General features: G+C 41.7%; 1 protein-coding gene across 2 annotated transcripts in view; it reads right to left on the reverse strand.

Moving 5' to 3' along the window:
* Positions 1 to 14,886, reverse strand: part of DNAJC16 (DnaJ heat shock protein family (Hsp40) member C16) — a 30,115-nt gene extending 15,229 nt beyond the window's left edge. The window contains exons 1-7 of one of the 2 annotated variants that reach the window (XM_079777746.1): positions 14,715 to 14,886; positions 12,465 to 12,658; positions 7,706 to 7,772; positions 6,154 to 6,484; positions 3,744 to 3,928; positions 1,155 to 1,259; positions 306 to 464 (exon numbers count right to left, since the gene is read on the reverse strand). In XM_079777746.1, coding sequence (XP_079633872.1) covers positions 306 to 464; positions 1,155 to 1,259; positions 3,744 to 3,928; positions 6,154 to 6,484; positions 7,706 to 7,772; positions 12,465 to 12,631 — 1,014 coding nt within the window. In that variant the 5' untranslated portion in view covers positions 12,632 to 12,658; positions 14,715 to 14,886. The remainder of the gene's footprint in view (positions 1 to 305; positions 465 to 1,154; positions 1,260 to 3,743; positions 3,929 to 6,153; positions 6,485 to 7,705; positions 7,773 to 12,464; positions 12,659 to 14,714) is intronic. The other variant, XM_079777745.1, reaches the window with a different exon arrangement.
* Positions 14,887 to 15,077: the final 191 nt, after the last annotated feature.

The following is a 15,077-nucleotide window of genomic DNA, read 5'->3' on the forward strand; positions in this document are numbered from 1 at the left end:
CTATCCCCAGTAGGGGGCGTGTGGGAGGCAGCTGATTGATGATGTTTCTCTCATTGAAGTTTCTATCTCTCTATTCCTTTCCCTTCCTCTCCCTAAAAATCAATAAAAACATATTTTTAAAAAAAGATTACTTTTAGAGCAAAAGAGTACCCATCAGATGGAAAACAAACTTGTTTTTAAATTCTGTGTCTCTGAAGGAAGAAATGAAAAGCTAGTTTCTCCTCACCTGCTTTGCTCAGTTTTGCTGTTCAGTGTTGACATGAAGGCCCGAGATAAAATGCTGAAACCAGCTGGCTCTCACGTACCTGGATAACGTCTGCAGGCTTGTTTATGTACTCTTTAAAGATCAAGATGGTGGGAACATGGACGTTGACGTTGAACTGCCTCGTCATCTCTTCCGCCCCTCTCGTACCGACATATACATATCCAAATAAAAAACAGTCTTTGTGTGCAAAAGCAGTCAGCTGTTAGGGCATAACAGAGAGGAAGAAATGACATCGATAGCAGAGCATGTAAATTACAAATCAAGTGTGACTTCTTACATCAGATGAACACTAGCTTATTGTATAGCCCCACATGGGCTGTTACACCCTTGTACACTTGTAGGTATTCTATGGTGTTCATGCATGAAACCTGCACCAACAAAGCTCAACACAACTCTTCTTTCAGATAGAGAAAAATCATCATCTTACTGAGAGGTACACTGGGTGAAAGGCAGGGAGTGTTTGAGGAATTACCTGTACCCCAACTATGTAAGATGGCAGTGACCATCTCATGCCACCGTGACAACCAGGTGTGCTGAAGTGTAGACTAGGGTATCACTCAGAGGGCAGGTGTGGAGTCAGGCTTCCAGGGACTCAATACTCCCCATACTGCCGGGAGACCTTGGTTGTTATAAACCACTCGAAGTTTCAGGATCTTGGTCTATAAAGCAGGGATGATGTCTAGGTCCTTGGGTTCTTCTGAAGATTCAATGTGTCATGTGTGCGGAAAGCACAGCATTGCAATAGCATCAGGAGCTGCTCAGGGTTTAAGGCAAATTTCTGGTCTTTGAACATTTCTCATGGGATAAGCTTTTACCTACAAAAGGACACTCAGGCTACAAGTTCTTCCCACGGAAATAAGAGAAAACATTACCCCAGCGCACAGAGTACCTTGAATGGCAGTGGTATAACCGGGATTTTGTCGAACAGAAGGACATGTGGTTTATTCTTTTGCTGCCAGCCAGAGAGGAATTGGATATAATTTTTATTTGTAACCTTCAATTGAAAAGAGGATGTTAATTTCAATATTGAATTTTTAACCACTGTATTATCATTCAATCAACAGATAATTACATAAAATCAAATGTGCAAAATATTTTGTAAAAAATAAGAAATGCAGGCAACTAAGCTTTTGTCTTCATTTGACTAAAACTATTAAAAAGAAAGATGTTGATTTCATATTTTCATGTGGTTCCAACTCTGAAAGCATAATCTTTTCTAAAATAATTACTGACCATATTATTTAAAAAATGAGCTTTTGCCCTGGCCGGTTTGGCTCAGTGTATAGAGCGTCGGCCTTCGGACTCAAGGGTCCCAGGTTCGATTCTGGTCAGGGGCATGTACCTTGGTTGCAGGCACATCCCCAGTAGGGGGTGTGCAGGAGGCAGCTGATCGATGTTTCTCTCTCATCAATGTTTCTGACTCTCTCCCTCTCCCTTCCTCTCTGTAAAAAAAATCATAAAATATATTTAAAAAAATAAGCTTTCAAAGTTGTTTCTTGCTTAATTACAGACTGTAATTCTTAATTAACCTTAATCTAATGCAGAAGATAATGCAACAATTGTGCTTTTAAAATAGCTTAAATAAAAATAAGTGGGCCTGAGCCAGAGTCAAAACTCCCATCACTCACAGAGCATGGGGTTTTGTCATTTTGGTGACACAAAATTGGCCCTGGACTAAATGTTGCTCTGTCCTCAATTCGAGAAATTTAAAACAAGACCTGAAAAGACCACTGTTCCCAAGGAACTTAACCACATCCCAGAACAAAGCCCAGGGATATTTATAGGAAAATAAAGACATCCCAATAGCAGTACCCAACAGGTAAAATGCACACTATCTAGTATCCAAAAGTAGGAGGCCCTGGCCAGTGTGGCTCAGTTGGATGAGCATTGTCCCATGCACCAAAAGGTCGCCGGCTTGATTTCCGGTCAGGGCACATGCCTGGGTTGCAGGCTTGATCCCCAGTAGGAGGTATGCAGGAGGCACCGATCGGTGTTTCTCCTTTTCTCTCCTCTCTCAAATAAAAAAAAACACCCACATATTTGAAACAAAACAAAAAGTAGAAGGCATGTAAAGGAAGGGGGTCAGGTATATAACTGAAACGAATCCAAAAACATAACAGATGATAAAAATAAGTGGGCCCACCTCATCTATACATTACATAATTTCATTTATTGTCATCTGAATTGCTACTTTTGTGTTTCCCTGTTTATGCCTTAAAATAATCCTACTGAGAGGACAAATTAAAAGCATGAATAATTAAATTTCTATCTAGAAATATGTTAATAATTCAAAAAAGTATCTTTCCACTCTGCTTCTAGAATGATCTCTATAAAACCTCAATCTGATCATTTCTCCCCATTGCTCAATGGCTCCATCATCTGCAGGCCAAGGCCCAGGTTCCTTAAAGATTCCTCTTCATGCTCTAAAGGAGCCCTCTCCCACTCACTGATGCTTACTTCATACGAAGCAGGCTGTTCCTGTCCTGGAGCGCTGCCTGCCGGGAACTCATTCTCTACTTCCCTCTCCTCACCTGGTCAACTCAGAACAGGGTCATTTCTGCCAGGAAGCCTTTCCCAGCTCTAACATACCGGAGGAAAATAGCACTCACTAGACTGTGAACTCCTTGAAAATTATCCTCAACACTTGTCCAGTGCCAGGCATAGGAGAGAGGTTATGTAAAGGCTTGAGGAACTAGCAGGAAAACCTCCGATGGTTTCAGGAGCCTACCATGCTCTCTGACAATTTCCTTTCCAGATAATTCCACCAAGTATTTCTCCTGCAGGTAATGATCTTGCAGGACAGACTATGAACAGTGCAGGTAGAAATTTGATGGAAATGTCTGCATGTTCACTTTCCCTGGTATTGTTACAGGAACGAATCATTTAAAGGAAAACAAGAATCCTGTTTTAGTTCCTCTGATTCCTAACTTAAGAGACAGGGGGGAAATGCTTCTTAAATATAAAAACCATCAACTAGTATGAACTCTTTGTGCCTGGCTTCTTTAGCTCAACCCCTCGTATGTGAAATTTCATCATAATGTTGCATCACTATACGTTCTGGAAGTTCCAAAAATAATACTTGTTTTCATGGAATCTGGTATTTTCTATAGATATGGTCATTAAATCTATAATTAGATGTAGCTTAGTTTGAATAGCCTCATAAGAAAAGTATCTTCAGAGGAACAAGGACATGAGTCGGAAAGAAATCCTTTATCTTATATGTTGTGGTCCAACTTTTTGCTTAGGGAGTAAGAGTCACTGTCATTTTAGGCTCTGAGTCCTAGGACGGTAAAACTGCATAGTGGTTATTAACAGGGAGGAACTCTGGGTCTCTCTACTTCATCTGTTCAATTTCAGTCTCTGACAGACTTCATGGAAAATACTTCTTGTGAATGATACATTAATTAACACGTCTCTTGCCCTGCTCAAGCAGTCAGGCCCAGGCACCTCGCCAACTACTTCTCAGCCAGGTACTTACTTTCTCCACCAAGTTCCCTGGAAGAAGACTCTCTATAAACTGTCGCAGGTTCTCCGGGACAACCGCGTTATGGAAGAAGGAGATTTTCCCGTTTATGATTCCGATGATGGAGGGTGTGCTGTGTGCCCCCAGGTGACGGGCCAGGCGCCTCTCGTACCCAGCATGGACCACGCCGATCCCCACACCTGCAAAGTATGGGAGACCTACATGAAGCCTTTTTGTCCCTGGCAGCTGGAGAAATGCTAAGTAATTTTTTGGTGTGAAATTATGACCGAGCAGAAGGGGGTATCTGACACTTGTCCACCTCTCTCTATTCCTTCTGCCTTCGTTCAGGCCAGTGGTTGCTGCCTCGCCGGGGCTGGTCACCTCCTTCCTCTACTCTCACGTTCTGTAACCTGTCCTTCACGTAGCTTTAACAGTGGTCAGCTTTTTCTAGAGTATATCTGATTAGGTCACCCCTCTATATAAAAACTTTTCTTGGCTTTATTGCACATTAAAAAATAAAGTCCAGCTTCCTTAGCCTGGACAGTAAGGCTCCTTACTACCTGGCTCCCAGATGTTCCTGCCCACCCCCTCTCCCCCCCCACCCACACACACCCGCGCCTTAACTACACCCAGTCACGCCCTGTGCTGCTGGCTCTTCTGAGAATGTTGCTATGATGGCACTGTTCCTTCTGCCCTAATGTTACTCCCCCGCTTCCTGCCCAACCAACTCCTAATCACCTTTCAAAAGAATAAGTAAAAAGTTGGTGCTTGATGGTCAGTGAGTTGAAGAAAGTAAACTAATACATTTCAGAAATATTTTTAAAAGAAGCTTAGCCCTAACCAGTTTGGCTCAGTGGATAGAGCGTTGGCCTGCGGACTGAAAGGTCCCAGGTTCGATTCTGGTCAAGGGCATGTACCTTGGTTGCGGGCACATCCCCAGTAGGGGGTGTGCAGGAGGCAGCTGATCGATGTTTCTCTCTCATCGATGTTTCTAACTCTCTATCCTTCTCCCTTCCTCTCTGTAAAAAATCAATAAAATATTAAAAAATAAATAAATAAAAGAAGCTTATAAAATGGGTGCTTTCAAAAATTTAACTTTGGTAAACTAGAAAACCTAGTTAATCAGACAATTCCTAAGGTTAATTTATTAAGTGCTTCCTATATATCAGGCACTTAACAAAAAAACTGTCATTTAATATTCAATCTCAGGAAAGCATTTTGGCAAATCTGAGTATCTGAGTGCTTCTGAGCGACAGGCTGAAATGTCTGTTTTAGAAGAAATGAACCAATGGTTTCAGAGTGCAGGCCCTCTCCAGAGACACACCCCTCGGGCCCTATGGCTGAGTCTGTCCCTTTTTAGTTACTCAAAATAGGTTTGCTAATGCCTCTCTCTCTCTCTCTCTCTCTCTCTCTCTCTCTCTCTCTCTCACACACACACACACACACACACAATTTAGTTCAGTAATTCTAACTTTACAGCGTTATTAAAATAAATACCCTCCCTGGATCACTAAAGTCTTCCTGGCACTAAGAGGTAACGATAAACAAAGGAAAGACTAACCTGCGATCAGGAATGGTAACGCATGACCATTAATGTTATGGGCTGAACTGTGTCCCCCCCCGCCCCCTCCCGTAAGACCCTAACCCCCAGGACTTCTGAATGTGACTGTATTTGGAGAGTGGGCCTTTAAAGAAGTACTGAAGTTAAAATGGGGCCTTACAAGGGTGGGCCCTAATCCAATATGACAGGTGTCCTTATAAAAAGTTTAGTACACCGAAAAAGAGACACACCAGACCATGCACACATACAGAGACGACCATGTGAACACACAAGGAGAAGGCAACCATCTGCAAGCCAAGGAGAGAGACCGCAGAAAAAACCAGCCCTGCCAACACCTTGATCCTGGACTTCCTAATCTCGAGAACTGCGAGAAAATAAGTTTCCGTTGTTTATGTGGCATTTTGATATGGCAGCCCTAGCGAATTAATATACAGAATGAAATCACAAATCCCATATGAATAATCTGAAAATCCTACCAGCCTTAACAGTGATGCTTGAGAACTGCATTGTTCACCAATCATTTTTAAGCTTCTCCTATGTATTAGGCCCCCAACTAGATGTTAGAAGACTATATAGATAAAGCTTCAAATTAATAATGCAAAGTGAAAGTGGCTGATTCATTCTCCCCTGAAAATGTGTCCTTGGAAAATAAATACTAGTCACCATGAACTTGTGAAGAGAAATCATACCTTCATTCTCCCCAACATCCCATAAAATTCAAGATTTAGAAAATTACGTCCTCCCATATAAACATCTTCCAGTTGGGGTGAGGGGGGGCAATGGTAAGATATGTACACATATAATACCTCAATAAAAAAAAATAAACAAAAAATAAACATCTTCCAGTGAATAAAATTATCTTACCCAATACTTCTAGTTCTTCAACTACTTCTTTCCAAACAGGCTCTATGTGGACACAGGTAAAGCACCAATCTGAGGTGATCTTAATGAGGTAGGGTTTCTTGAAGCTATCGGGAACCACTTTATTCACATAATATGAAAAGTGCAATAAATGTCTTTCATCAATGGGCTCCTGATGCTCAGAACCAAAGGGGAAGTGCATAAAAGATTCTTCAAAATAAAAGTTTCCGGGGTACTGGCGGAAGCGATTCTCATGGTGCCTCGGGTAGTCCTGGTTCTCTCCACCATGTCCATAGATATCATACTCAGATCTCCTTCCTTCGTGGGAAAGAATCTATAAAGAAAGAAAGATAAAAAAAAAAAAGAAATCTATGGAACGAAAAAAAGTTTACCCAAAGAATGTTCCTGTAAGCAGCTTGGAAGATATGAGAAGAAAATAAATGTAGATATGACATGACTAGATATTCTAAATCAGTCACTCTACATCCAGAACATTCTCTCAATAGAAACATTAAGTATTTCAAGACCAAATCACTCCAGTCCCTTACTCATGTTCATCTTGGATTTAAAGACTTTTGAACTATCATAATTCTAAGCACATCAGTCAAACAAATAAAACTTGACATAATGTTGACCACCAGGGCTCAACCACAAGAAAATTGACTAGGTCATGCCACTGAAGTTGGAATGATTCAAACCAAAATATGAAAAGCTGGACACCAAAAAGTAACCCCAGACTGAGTTCAGTGTCTTGTGTGTTGGCCGACTTTGTTTTACTTAGAAGTAATTTTGACGCCTGAAATTTGAGACCCTGCTTTAGGATGATGTCATTCTAGGAGCGGAGCTGTGTGGTGAAGAGCATTACCCTGCCCAAAGCGGGAAGCTTATCTTTTGTGTCTTCCGGACACACTATTTAAGCTGCCATGTTAGAAAACTGTTGAAAATCGTGTGTTTAAATGTATTTGCAACCTTGTGTCACATTAATAACCACAGGCAAATTGGTCTGTAGTTAAGTTTCCAGTATATGTGCTGCCAAAGGAGTACATAATGTAAGTTTCTAAAGAGGAAATAGAGATATACCTTCACGGTAATTCTACAATTCTAATTAAAGCCTTTAAAATAGGCCATTTACTATTAATTTTTATTTTTAAAATATTTTTATTGATTTCAGAGAGGAAGGGAGAGGGAGACAGATAGAAAACCAATGATGAGAGAGACTCACTGATTGGTTGCCTCCTGCACACCCCACACTGGGGATCGAGCCCGCAACCTGGGCATGTGCCCTGACCGGGAATCAAACCATGACCTCCTTCCTGGTTCATAGGTTGATGCTCAACCAGTGAGTCACACCAGCCAGGTTAGGCCATTTTTTAAAAAAGAGCTTAAGTGCTCAGGTACTAGTTTTGACATACTGGATGTGGCCAAATATGGTCTACCATCATCTAGAAACTGGGTCCAGGGCATAGGGAATATGCCCTGTCTGAGAGGACTTTATTAAACATTCAGACATGCTTTGTAAGAGCTAATGGATGCATCCCAAAGTTTGACACAATACCTCGTAAGCTTTGCTGATTTCAATGAACCTGTCTTCTGCTTGAGGATGTTTGTTTTTGTCAGGATGCCTGAAACACAAAAGGGCAGGCAGTGAGAATGGACTTAATGTTTCACATACAGTTAATTAGCATCCTTGTCCACAAGGTTCACCACCTCAGAGGCAAGTGGAAAGCTATTTTGTTAGGACAGTTTCTTAAAAATGAACGGTAGATTGTTTCACATAACTATTAAAAAAATGCAACTTTAAAACAGGCAATTTCTTCCAGAAGTATTTCAACCGGGCATGGTTTCAAAGTGCAACAGAAGACGGTCCTGCAGCATTTCCCTAGGAAAGGTGGGAAACGTGGGTGCCTTTACACTGCTCCCCAACACTGCTAACGCTGGCTCACAGCTAAAGTCACTTATCCGTAAGAACCAACTTCTTTTCCCGGGATGGTGGCATTTCAACCCAATGCTAGAACGGTATCAATGATATCAATTTCTTCTCAGTCAGACATAAGAAATAGCTTTAAGGATGCAACAAGAATTTGTTTAGTAGCAACCATGTTTCAAATAGCATCTTGCTACTATGTTCAAATTAGCTCATTTTAGTTGTCACTATTACTCCGGTTATCCCATTCTACCTATGAATGCCTTTTACCTGCAAATAGATAATGTTTTCAAGGCCACATGTTTTAAGATGTGAGCAAAGTCTACAGTTTAAGAAGCAAAATGCTTTCAACTAATATTGGAACAACTATTTGTTTGCTATTACACACAGCCAATTATCCATCTTGTGGTCATATCTTATTATGTAATCTGCTTGTGTTTATACCAATTTTAGCTTTGGGGATTTTAAAGTTCTGGAAAGTAGGGGCCAGGTTTAATGTCCTTAGAACCCTCTAAGATCTAAATCAGTGTTTAATTTTTCAACGTTCATTTTATTGAAACTCTATTACAGACCTTATTCTTTATGTAATCACTTCTGCTAACTTCTGGTAAATTTTGTCTAGGTTCTGGAAAAGGAACATCCACTGGGAAGCAAATGACTACTAAAAACAGCACCAAGTAGCCTATATAATAAAAGCCTAATATGCTAAGTGTCCAGTCGCCTGGTCATCCGTTCAACCAATCAAAACATAATATGCTAAGGATGCTCAACCGCTTGCTATGACGTGCACTGACCACCAGGGGGAGACGCTCCAACCAGTAGGTTAGCTTCTGCTGAGGTCCAGCTGATTGGGACTGAGCGAGATGGGCTGGTCATGCCCTGGAGCCTCCCACGGTCCCTCCCTGGCTGGCCAACCTCCCGCATCCCTACTGGCCCTGATTGTGCACCGGTGGGGTCCCTCAGCCTGGCCTGTGCCCTCTCGCAATCTAGGACCCCTCAGGGGATGTTGGAGAGCCGGTTTCAGCCCAATCCCACAGGCCAGGCCGAGGGACGCCACCGGTGCACAAATTCGTGCACAAGGCCTCTAGTATTAGAATAAAAACAGCTTACAACTTGACCAACTTATTCTAGCAGGAACATATTTTTAATGAATTATACCACATATTCTGATTTCACTAAAAATAAACAAACTTCAAATGGTTGGTTGTTGAATTTGGACATCACTCCTTAACTAATACTTGTTATGAATATTAATGGGGAAAAACTCAGCTTGTATAATGAAAATAGTATGAAAAAGGAGACATATGTAATACTTTAAACAATAAAGAATTAAAAAAGAAAAAGAAAAAATAGTATGACTTAAGGAAAGAAGATGGTGGTTTTGAAGCATGTTTCTGGATGACAAAAAAAAGTGCTTTAACTATTCAAACTCAGGCTAGAGGCTGACAAGATAAAAATTATGCGATCACACAAATAAAGATTTAACAGACAAAACTCTGTAGGGGGGAAGGGTAGGAAGGGACTTTTAAAGAGGCTGAACCAGAGAGAGTTGTGAGGGCAGCTGGGTTAAAAGCACAGATTCTGCAACAGAGGAAACTACAGGACAGTTTCAGCTTATCCACATATAAAAGCCTAAGCGACTGGCCAGTAGCTATGATACGCACTGACCATCAGGGGGCAGACGCTCAACACAGGAGCGGAAACCACAGGCATGGAAACGTGGAATAGACTGATGAATCTCAAAGGGGAGTGGGGAGGGCGGGAAGAGATTAACCAAAGATCTTATATGCATACTAGAAGCCCGGTGCATGGATTCACTGGGGTCCCTCAGCCTGGCCTGCATAGATTGGGCCAAAACTGGCTCTCTGACATCCCCCCAGGGATCCCGGATTGCAAGAGGGCACAGGCCAGGCCAAGGGACCCCACCGGTGCACGAATCCATGCACCAGGCCTCTTGTAAGGAATATTTTTCTAATCACAGGGAGACAGCACAAAATTGACAACAGGTAGAAAAAGATAACTTCAGCTCTAGGAAAGTACTGTCCAATGCTATTTTCAGTGTATGAAACATTTCACACACTGCAATACATACACATCCTTTAAATTTCAAAGGGAAGAATATACTGTACTTGGCATCTACAGGTGGTCTAGCTACCTCTAAGGGAATAAAAGCAAAGGTAGGAAAAGTAATATAGTTTGAATGTCAACTATAATTAAAAAATTAAAATAGTGAAAATAAACATTAGAAGTAATATAGTAAAGTATTAGAGAAATCTATGTACTGTTCAATCTATGTACTATGACTGACCATGTTATACCCATCTGCTTCAAATACAATTTTATGACATCTTTTCTTTGGAGTGGGAGGAATTGTTTATTTTGCCAATGTAGATGACAAAAGAAAAGCACCTATGATAAAACTTCTTTATTGGAAGACAGTTTTCCTGAGGGAAAAAAAAAGTAATTTTAAATGGTTTCACGAAGCAAGGGGCAAACTCTTGAGAAGTCTCAGCAACACTATTATAAAACACAGGAGAGGAAGGCTACAAATCCAATTCGGCAATTAACCACATCCTCCTGCTGTAGTTCATTCTGAAAAGCCAAACTCAGAAAACACTACTATTTTTCAGGGCATGTGAAACCGTAACAAAAGAAGACAGACTATTTCAGCGATAAAACACCGCCACAGCCAAAATGTAGCAGAAAATGATAGTACAGCAAAAATCCAAGGTAAAGTAAAATTGTAGTATTTTACGGGGTGATACTCTATATATTTCTACGGTGATGAATTACTCCAAGAGAGAACCTAATTAAGGAAGAGAATCATATGACTCATTTAATTAATATAATACTCTTTTCAGCTTTGAAGACAGCAAAGTCAAAACGGTATGTTTTAATAGGTCCTACATACTCAAGCGATCATTTCTGCTTCTAAAATGCTGCCAAAGGCCATGTCCTGTCCAAAAGAATGTGAGTTCCTTATGAGTTCATTGCAGATTTATAAATTTTGCTTTAAACATAAAGAGGCAAGAGTTTGAAGTGATGTCAAAAGCAACTAGACTGTGAAGAGAGTCCCTGAAAAGAGCTCATGCATAATTAGAGATTGTGCTTTTTAGTAACCAATTCTGGATTCTTCATGATATGAATAAGGTCTAAAATATCCATTCAAAACATTATATTTGAAAATTATCTTTTGCCTGTATTACAACCAGTTTAAAACTAAGATACATGTTTCATTGAAGAATGGTGTCAGCAGTCAGCCATCTGCATGCTGCAATTTTGCTCCTGCCTGACTTCCTTCCCACCCAAACTCTGACCTACTCACCCTTACTTCTGCCCAGATGGATAAGTGATTAAAAAAAAAAAAAAAAAGCAATAAACTACCTGTCGGTGCAGAAGGTCAAACTATGGAAGCCAGAGGTAATACAGAATTAACCCATAAAACTGGGACAGCAAAACCCTCCCTCAAAGTGTAATTATAAGGTTTAAATGAGATAAACATAGAACTTGGAGCCTAGCATGTAGGTGCTCAGCGATGGTTCCCATCCCAAACCTTCTTCCTGTTTATGCCTGGTTCACCCAGCTGTAGTCTCCCGTGTTCTTTCCCTCCTGCTGTTCCCTTCCAGCTATATAATCCACCATTTCTACGCAGGCAAGTCCATAGTATTAGTATTAGTGGAAGAAACTGATGCTGTCTGTCCAAAATAAATTTTAAATTTCTTGCTATCCTGCTAATTCACAAACATGTGTATATTCTCTAGCATACATAATATCTACAGGTAAAATTCTGTTTTTTCTATAAAATAACAAACTCAATCCCCGGATATTCATTTAAAAAATTGAGGGTAAAAAGCTCTTATTGTAAAATAGTTTGAAAGCTTAAAAAGTAATAATCTAGAAAATAGGACTGAATGGTGTTGCCTTTAACAATGACACTCATGAGGAGTTACTTTATGAATAACATCATGGGAAGGGTAGCTTATCCATTGTTGAGTACATATGTATTTTAAACATTAAAGTTCCCTCCTACTTTAATATTAAATACTAGAGGCCCGGTGCACGAATTCGTGCATGGGTGGTTGGCTGGCTGGCCCCGCCCCCTGGTCCAACTCCCAGTCGAGGGGACAATTTGCATATTAGCCTTTTATTATATAGGATGCTAATGGTATCTAGGGCAATTAAGGGGGTTTCACAGTAACACAGGCTTTGGGTGACATCACTAAAATTATAGAAAAACATGAACATTAGATCTCCCAAATAAAACATTTTAGACAGATATATATATATTATATATTTATTGAACATAGAGACAATTCTAATCAGAATTGAGGCTTCATTTTCTTGCTAAAACTGCTAAGCTTACATTAAACTATTTCTTTGTTTTACTTACCATTTCCGGACGAGCTTCTTATAAGCCTTTTTAATATCAGCCTGACTGGCTCTTCGGGTGACCCCTAGGATTCTGTATGGGTCAAAAGCCAACGCAGACAAAATTTGCAGGATCAGAACCAGAACTATCAAGAGCTGCCAGGAAATGCTCAACTTTTTCACTTCCATTTCTCTTCCTTTCCAGAGCTGAAATAACTGAAGAGGCAACAAGTTTCAGCGTTAGAAACCCGGACAGTCTTCCTTTAGGTAAAGGTATAAGATACACAGATGAAAAACAAAACAAAGAAAAGATAGTTTGGCCCTAACCGGTTTGGCTCAGTCGATAGAGTGTCGGCCTGCAGACTCAAGGGTCCCAGGTTCGATTCCGGTCAAGGGCATGTACCTTGGTTGCGGGCACATACCCGGTGGGGAGTGTGCCGGAGGCAGCTGATTGATGTTTCTCTCTCATAGATGTTTCTAGCTCTCTATCCCTCTCCCTTCCTCTCTGTAAAGAATCAATAAAATATATTTAAAAAGAAAAGATATTTTGCAGGAAAAGTGGCACGCTGTTTAACTGTATTTAAAAGAGTCAACAACCTCACTACTATATACATCACAAATAAGGACTATTATAGAACGACTATAGATGAAAAGATGAGCAATAAGAGTAGCAACTCTCCAGAATCCTTGGATTAAAAAAGCTTTAGAAATGACTACAAATGAGTAAGATGAAGAATTAATAAGCAAATGTGGGAAGATATATATGAAAATCAAGGCGACTATATCTCAAATACACCGTTTCACTTATTCTGACAATAACAATGTAAACTTAAAATACGAGGCTTAAGAATACCCCACTTAGTATATGCTAAATAAATTCATGAAATCATCAGATATACCATGGTGCAAAATCACAAAATGAGATAGTTGTGGCATCCTTGGGAGTTAAATAAATACAAAAGTGAGATACTCTTTAAAAATGGTACAATTATGATCTAATATGCTCCAATTCTGTTTTTTCTCACCAAGCCCATTAGAACCAAAAAATGAAGCTGCTCTTTAATTTGATCATTAGCGAGAAATGGAAACCTCAGGAAATGCTCAACTTTTTCACTTCCATTTGAGAAAAAGTAGTGAGAAAAAAAATTAGTTTTCCATGTGAAGGGGAATTAATAACAAAGACTGTAGACCAGACATGGTTCTCAAATATTAAAGCTCCATCTCTGGTGAGTGCAGTGTCTGAACTCATCGTGGGTTTTGGGAGTGATCCTGGCAGGTTAATGAACACGGTACTGCTGTATTGCACACTTACACTCCAGGATTGTGATCTTGGTGATATCCTACAAAGTTTTTCCAAGGGCCAAATTTACCTTGACTTCTCATACATAAATTAAGTTTTAAGGTTCAAGTGTCTTATTGTGGCATCTTTCTTGAGCAAAAGCTCTAAGAGCGGTGGATTCTGACAGGCAGAAGTCTAAATGCTGCTTGAGAGTCCTCACAAAACTGCCTAACCCGATGGCCACCGTTTAGGACTGCGTGCATGCTGAATAAAATAGGAAAACCAGTGTCTTCCTCGTTCAGGCAACCTATACCCTAGTCTGCCCTCCAAGACACGCACAGCCCGCTACGAATCCGGATGGGGATGTAGCTACTCTGGGATCAGCCTAGGACTAGGATCCATCCTCCACCACGTTGTGACCTTGGGCAAGTTACTTAAATTTGTGAAGCCTCAGTGTCCTTATCCAAAAAATGGGGGCGAAGAATACAGTCTTGAGAGGATCAACCTGGGAGTTAAATGTATGGAAAGCATTTACTGGGCACAGGGTCAAGTCAATCAGTGGCACTTGTTATTCTTTTTCTATGGTGCTGTGCAATCATGCCTTATTCCACTGTGTCAGTGGCCTCCAGTTAGAGGGCCCAAGTGGCGGGGACCATGAGGTTCTTTTGCAGGCAGCTGGCCGGGGCCGGCCTCAGGGCAGGAAACCATCAGCCCAACAGGTAGGCAGGCAACCGCCCTTGGGCCATCATACCCCCTCAACCAGGCAGCCGCTCCGCAGACACGCTCGGAGTCGGAGCAACGCCTCGGGCTCCCGCCGGAGGTCGCAACCCTCCAGGAGACGGTCGCCTCCTCCGCTGCCCGCCGAGAGCCGTGGGCTGGGCCCTGCCGGCTCCCGATGCCCCCCAGGCCCAGCAGGGACCCGGAACGAAGAGGAACCGAAGGGAAATTCCCGAGCCTGCCCGGTCCCGCCGCGTCACGCCGGGAAGGAGTTACCGGGAAAGGGCACCGGCCTCAAGGGCTGCAGAGTCCGAGGTCCAGTTAGTCCTCTGGCCGGGAGGCTCTGGTCCACAGCAGCGCTCGCCAGGGCCTGGGGAGGGGAAGAGGGAGAGGGACCAGCCTGAAGGGAGTCACGTGGTACTTAAAGGCCCAGCGCATCGGAGGCAAGGACTGAACGTGTGGAAGGCTTCTTGTGCGCCGGTGTATTTTGACCCTGGCCACACGCCGTCTGCGCGTGGACCTAACGCGGTTACCATGGGGACGAGGAGCGCTCTTTGGCTGGATCATAAGGGATGATCGTAACCAAAGAGGGCAAAACGTGCCTGGCTAGCGAGGCTAAGTCGCGGTGCAAGATGGGAT

Source organism: Cnephaeus nilssonii, assembly GCF_951640355.1.
Source record: "Cnephaeus nilssonii genome assembly, chromosome: 7".
NCBI classification, from domain to species: domain Eukaryota; kingdom Metazoa; phylum Chordata; class Mammalia; order Chiroptera; family Vespertilionidae; genus Cnephaeus; species Cnephaeus nilssonii.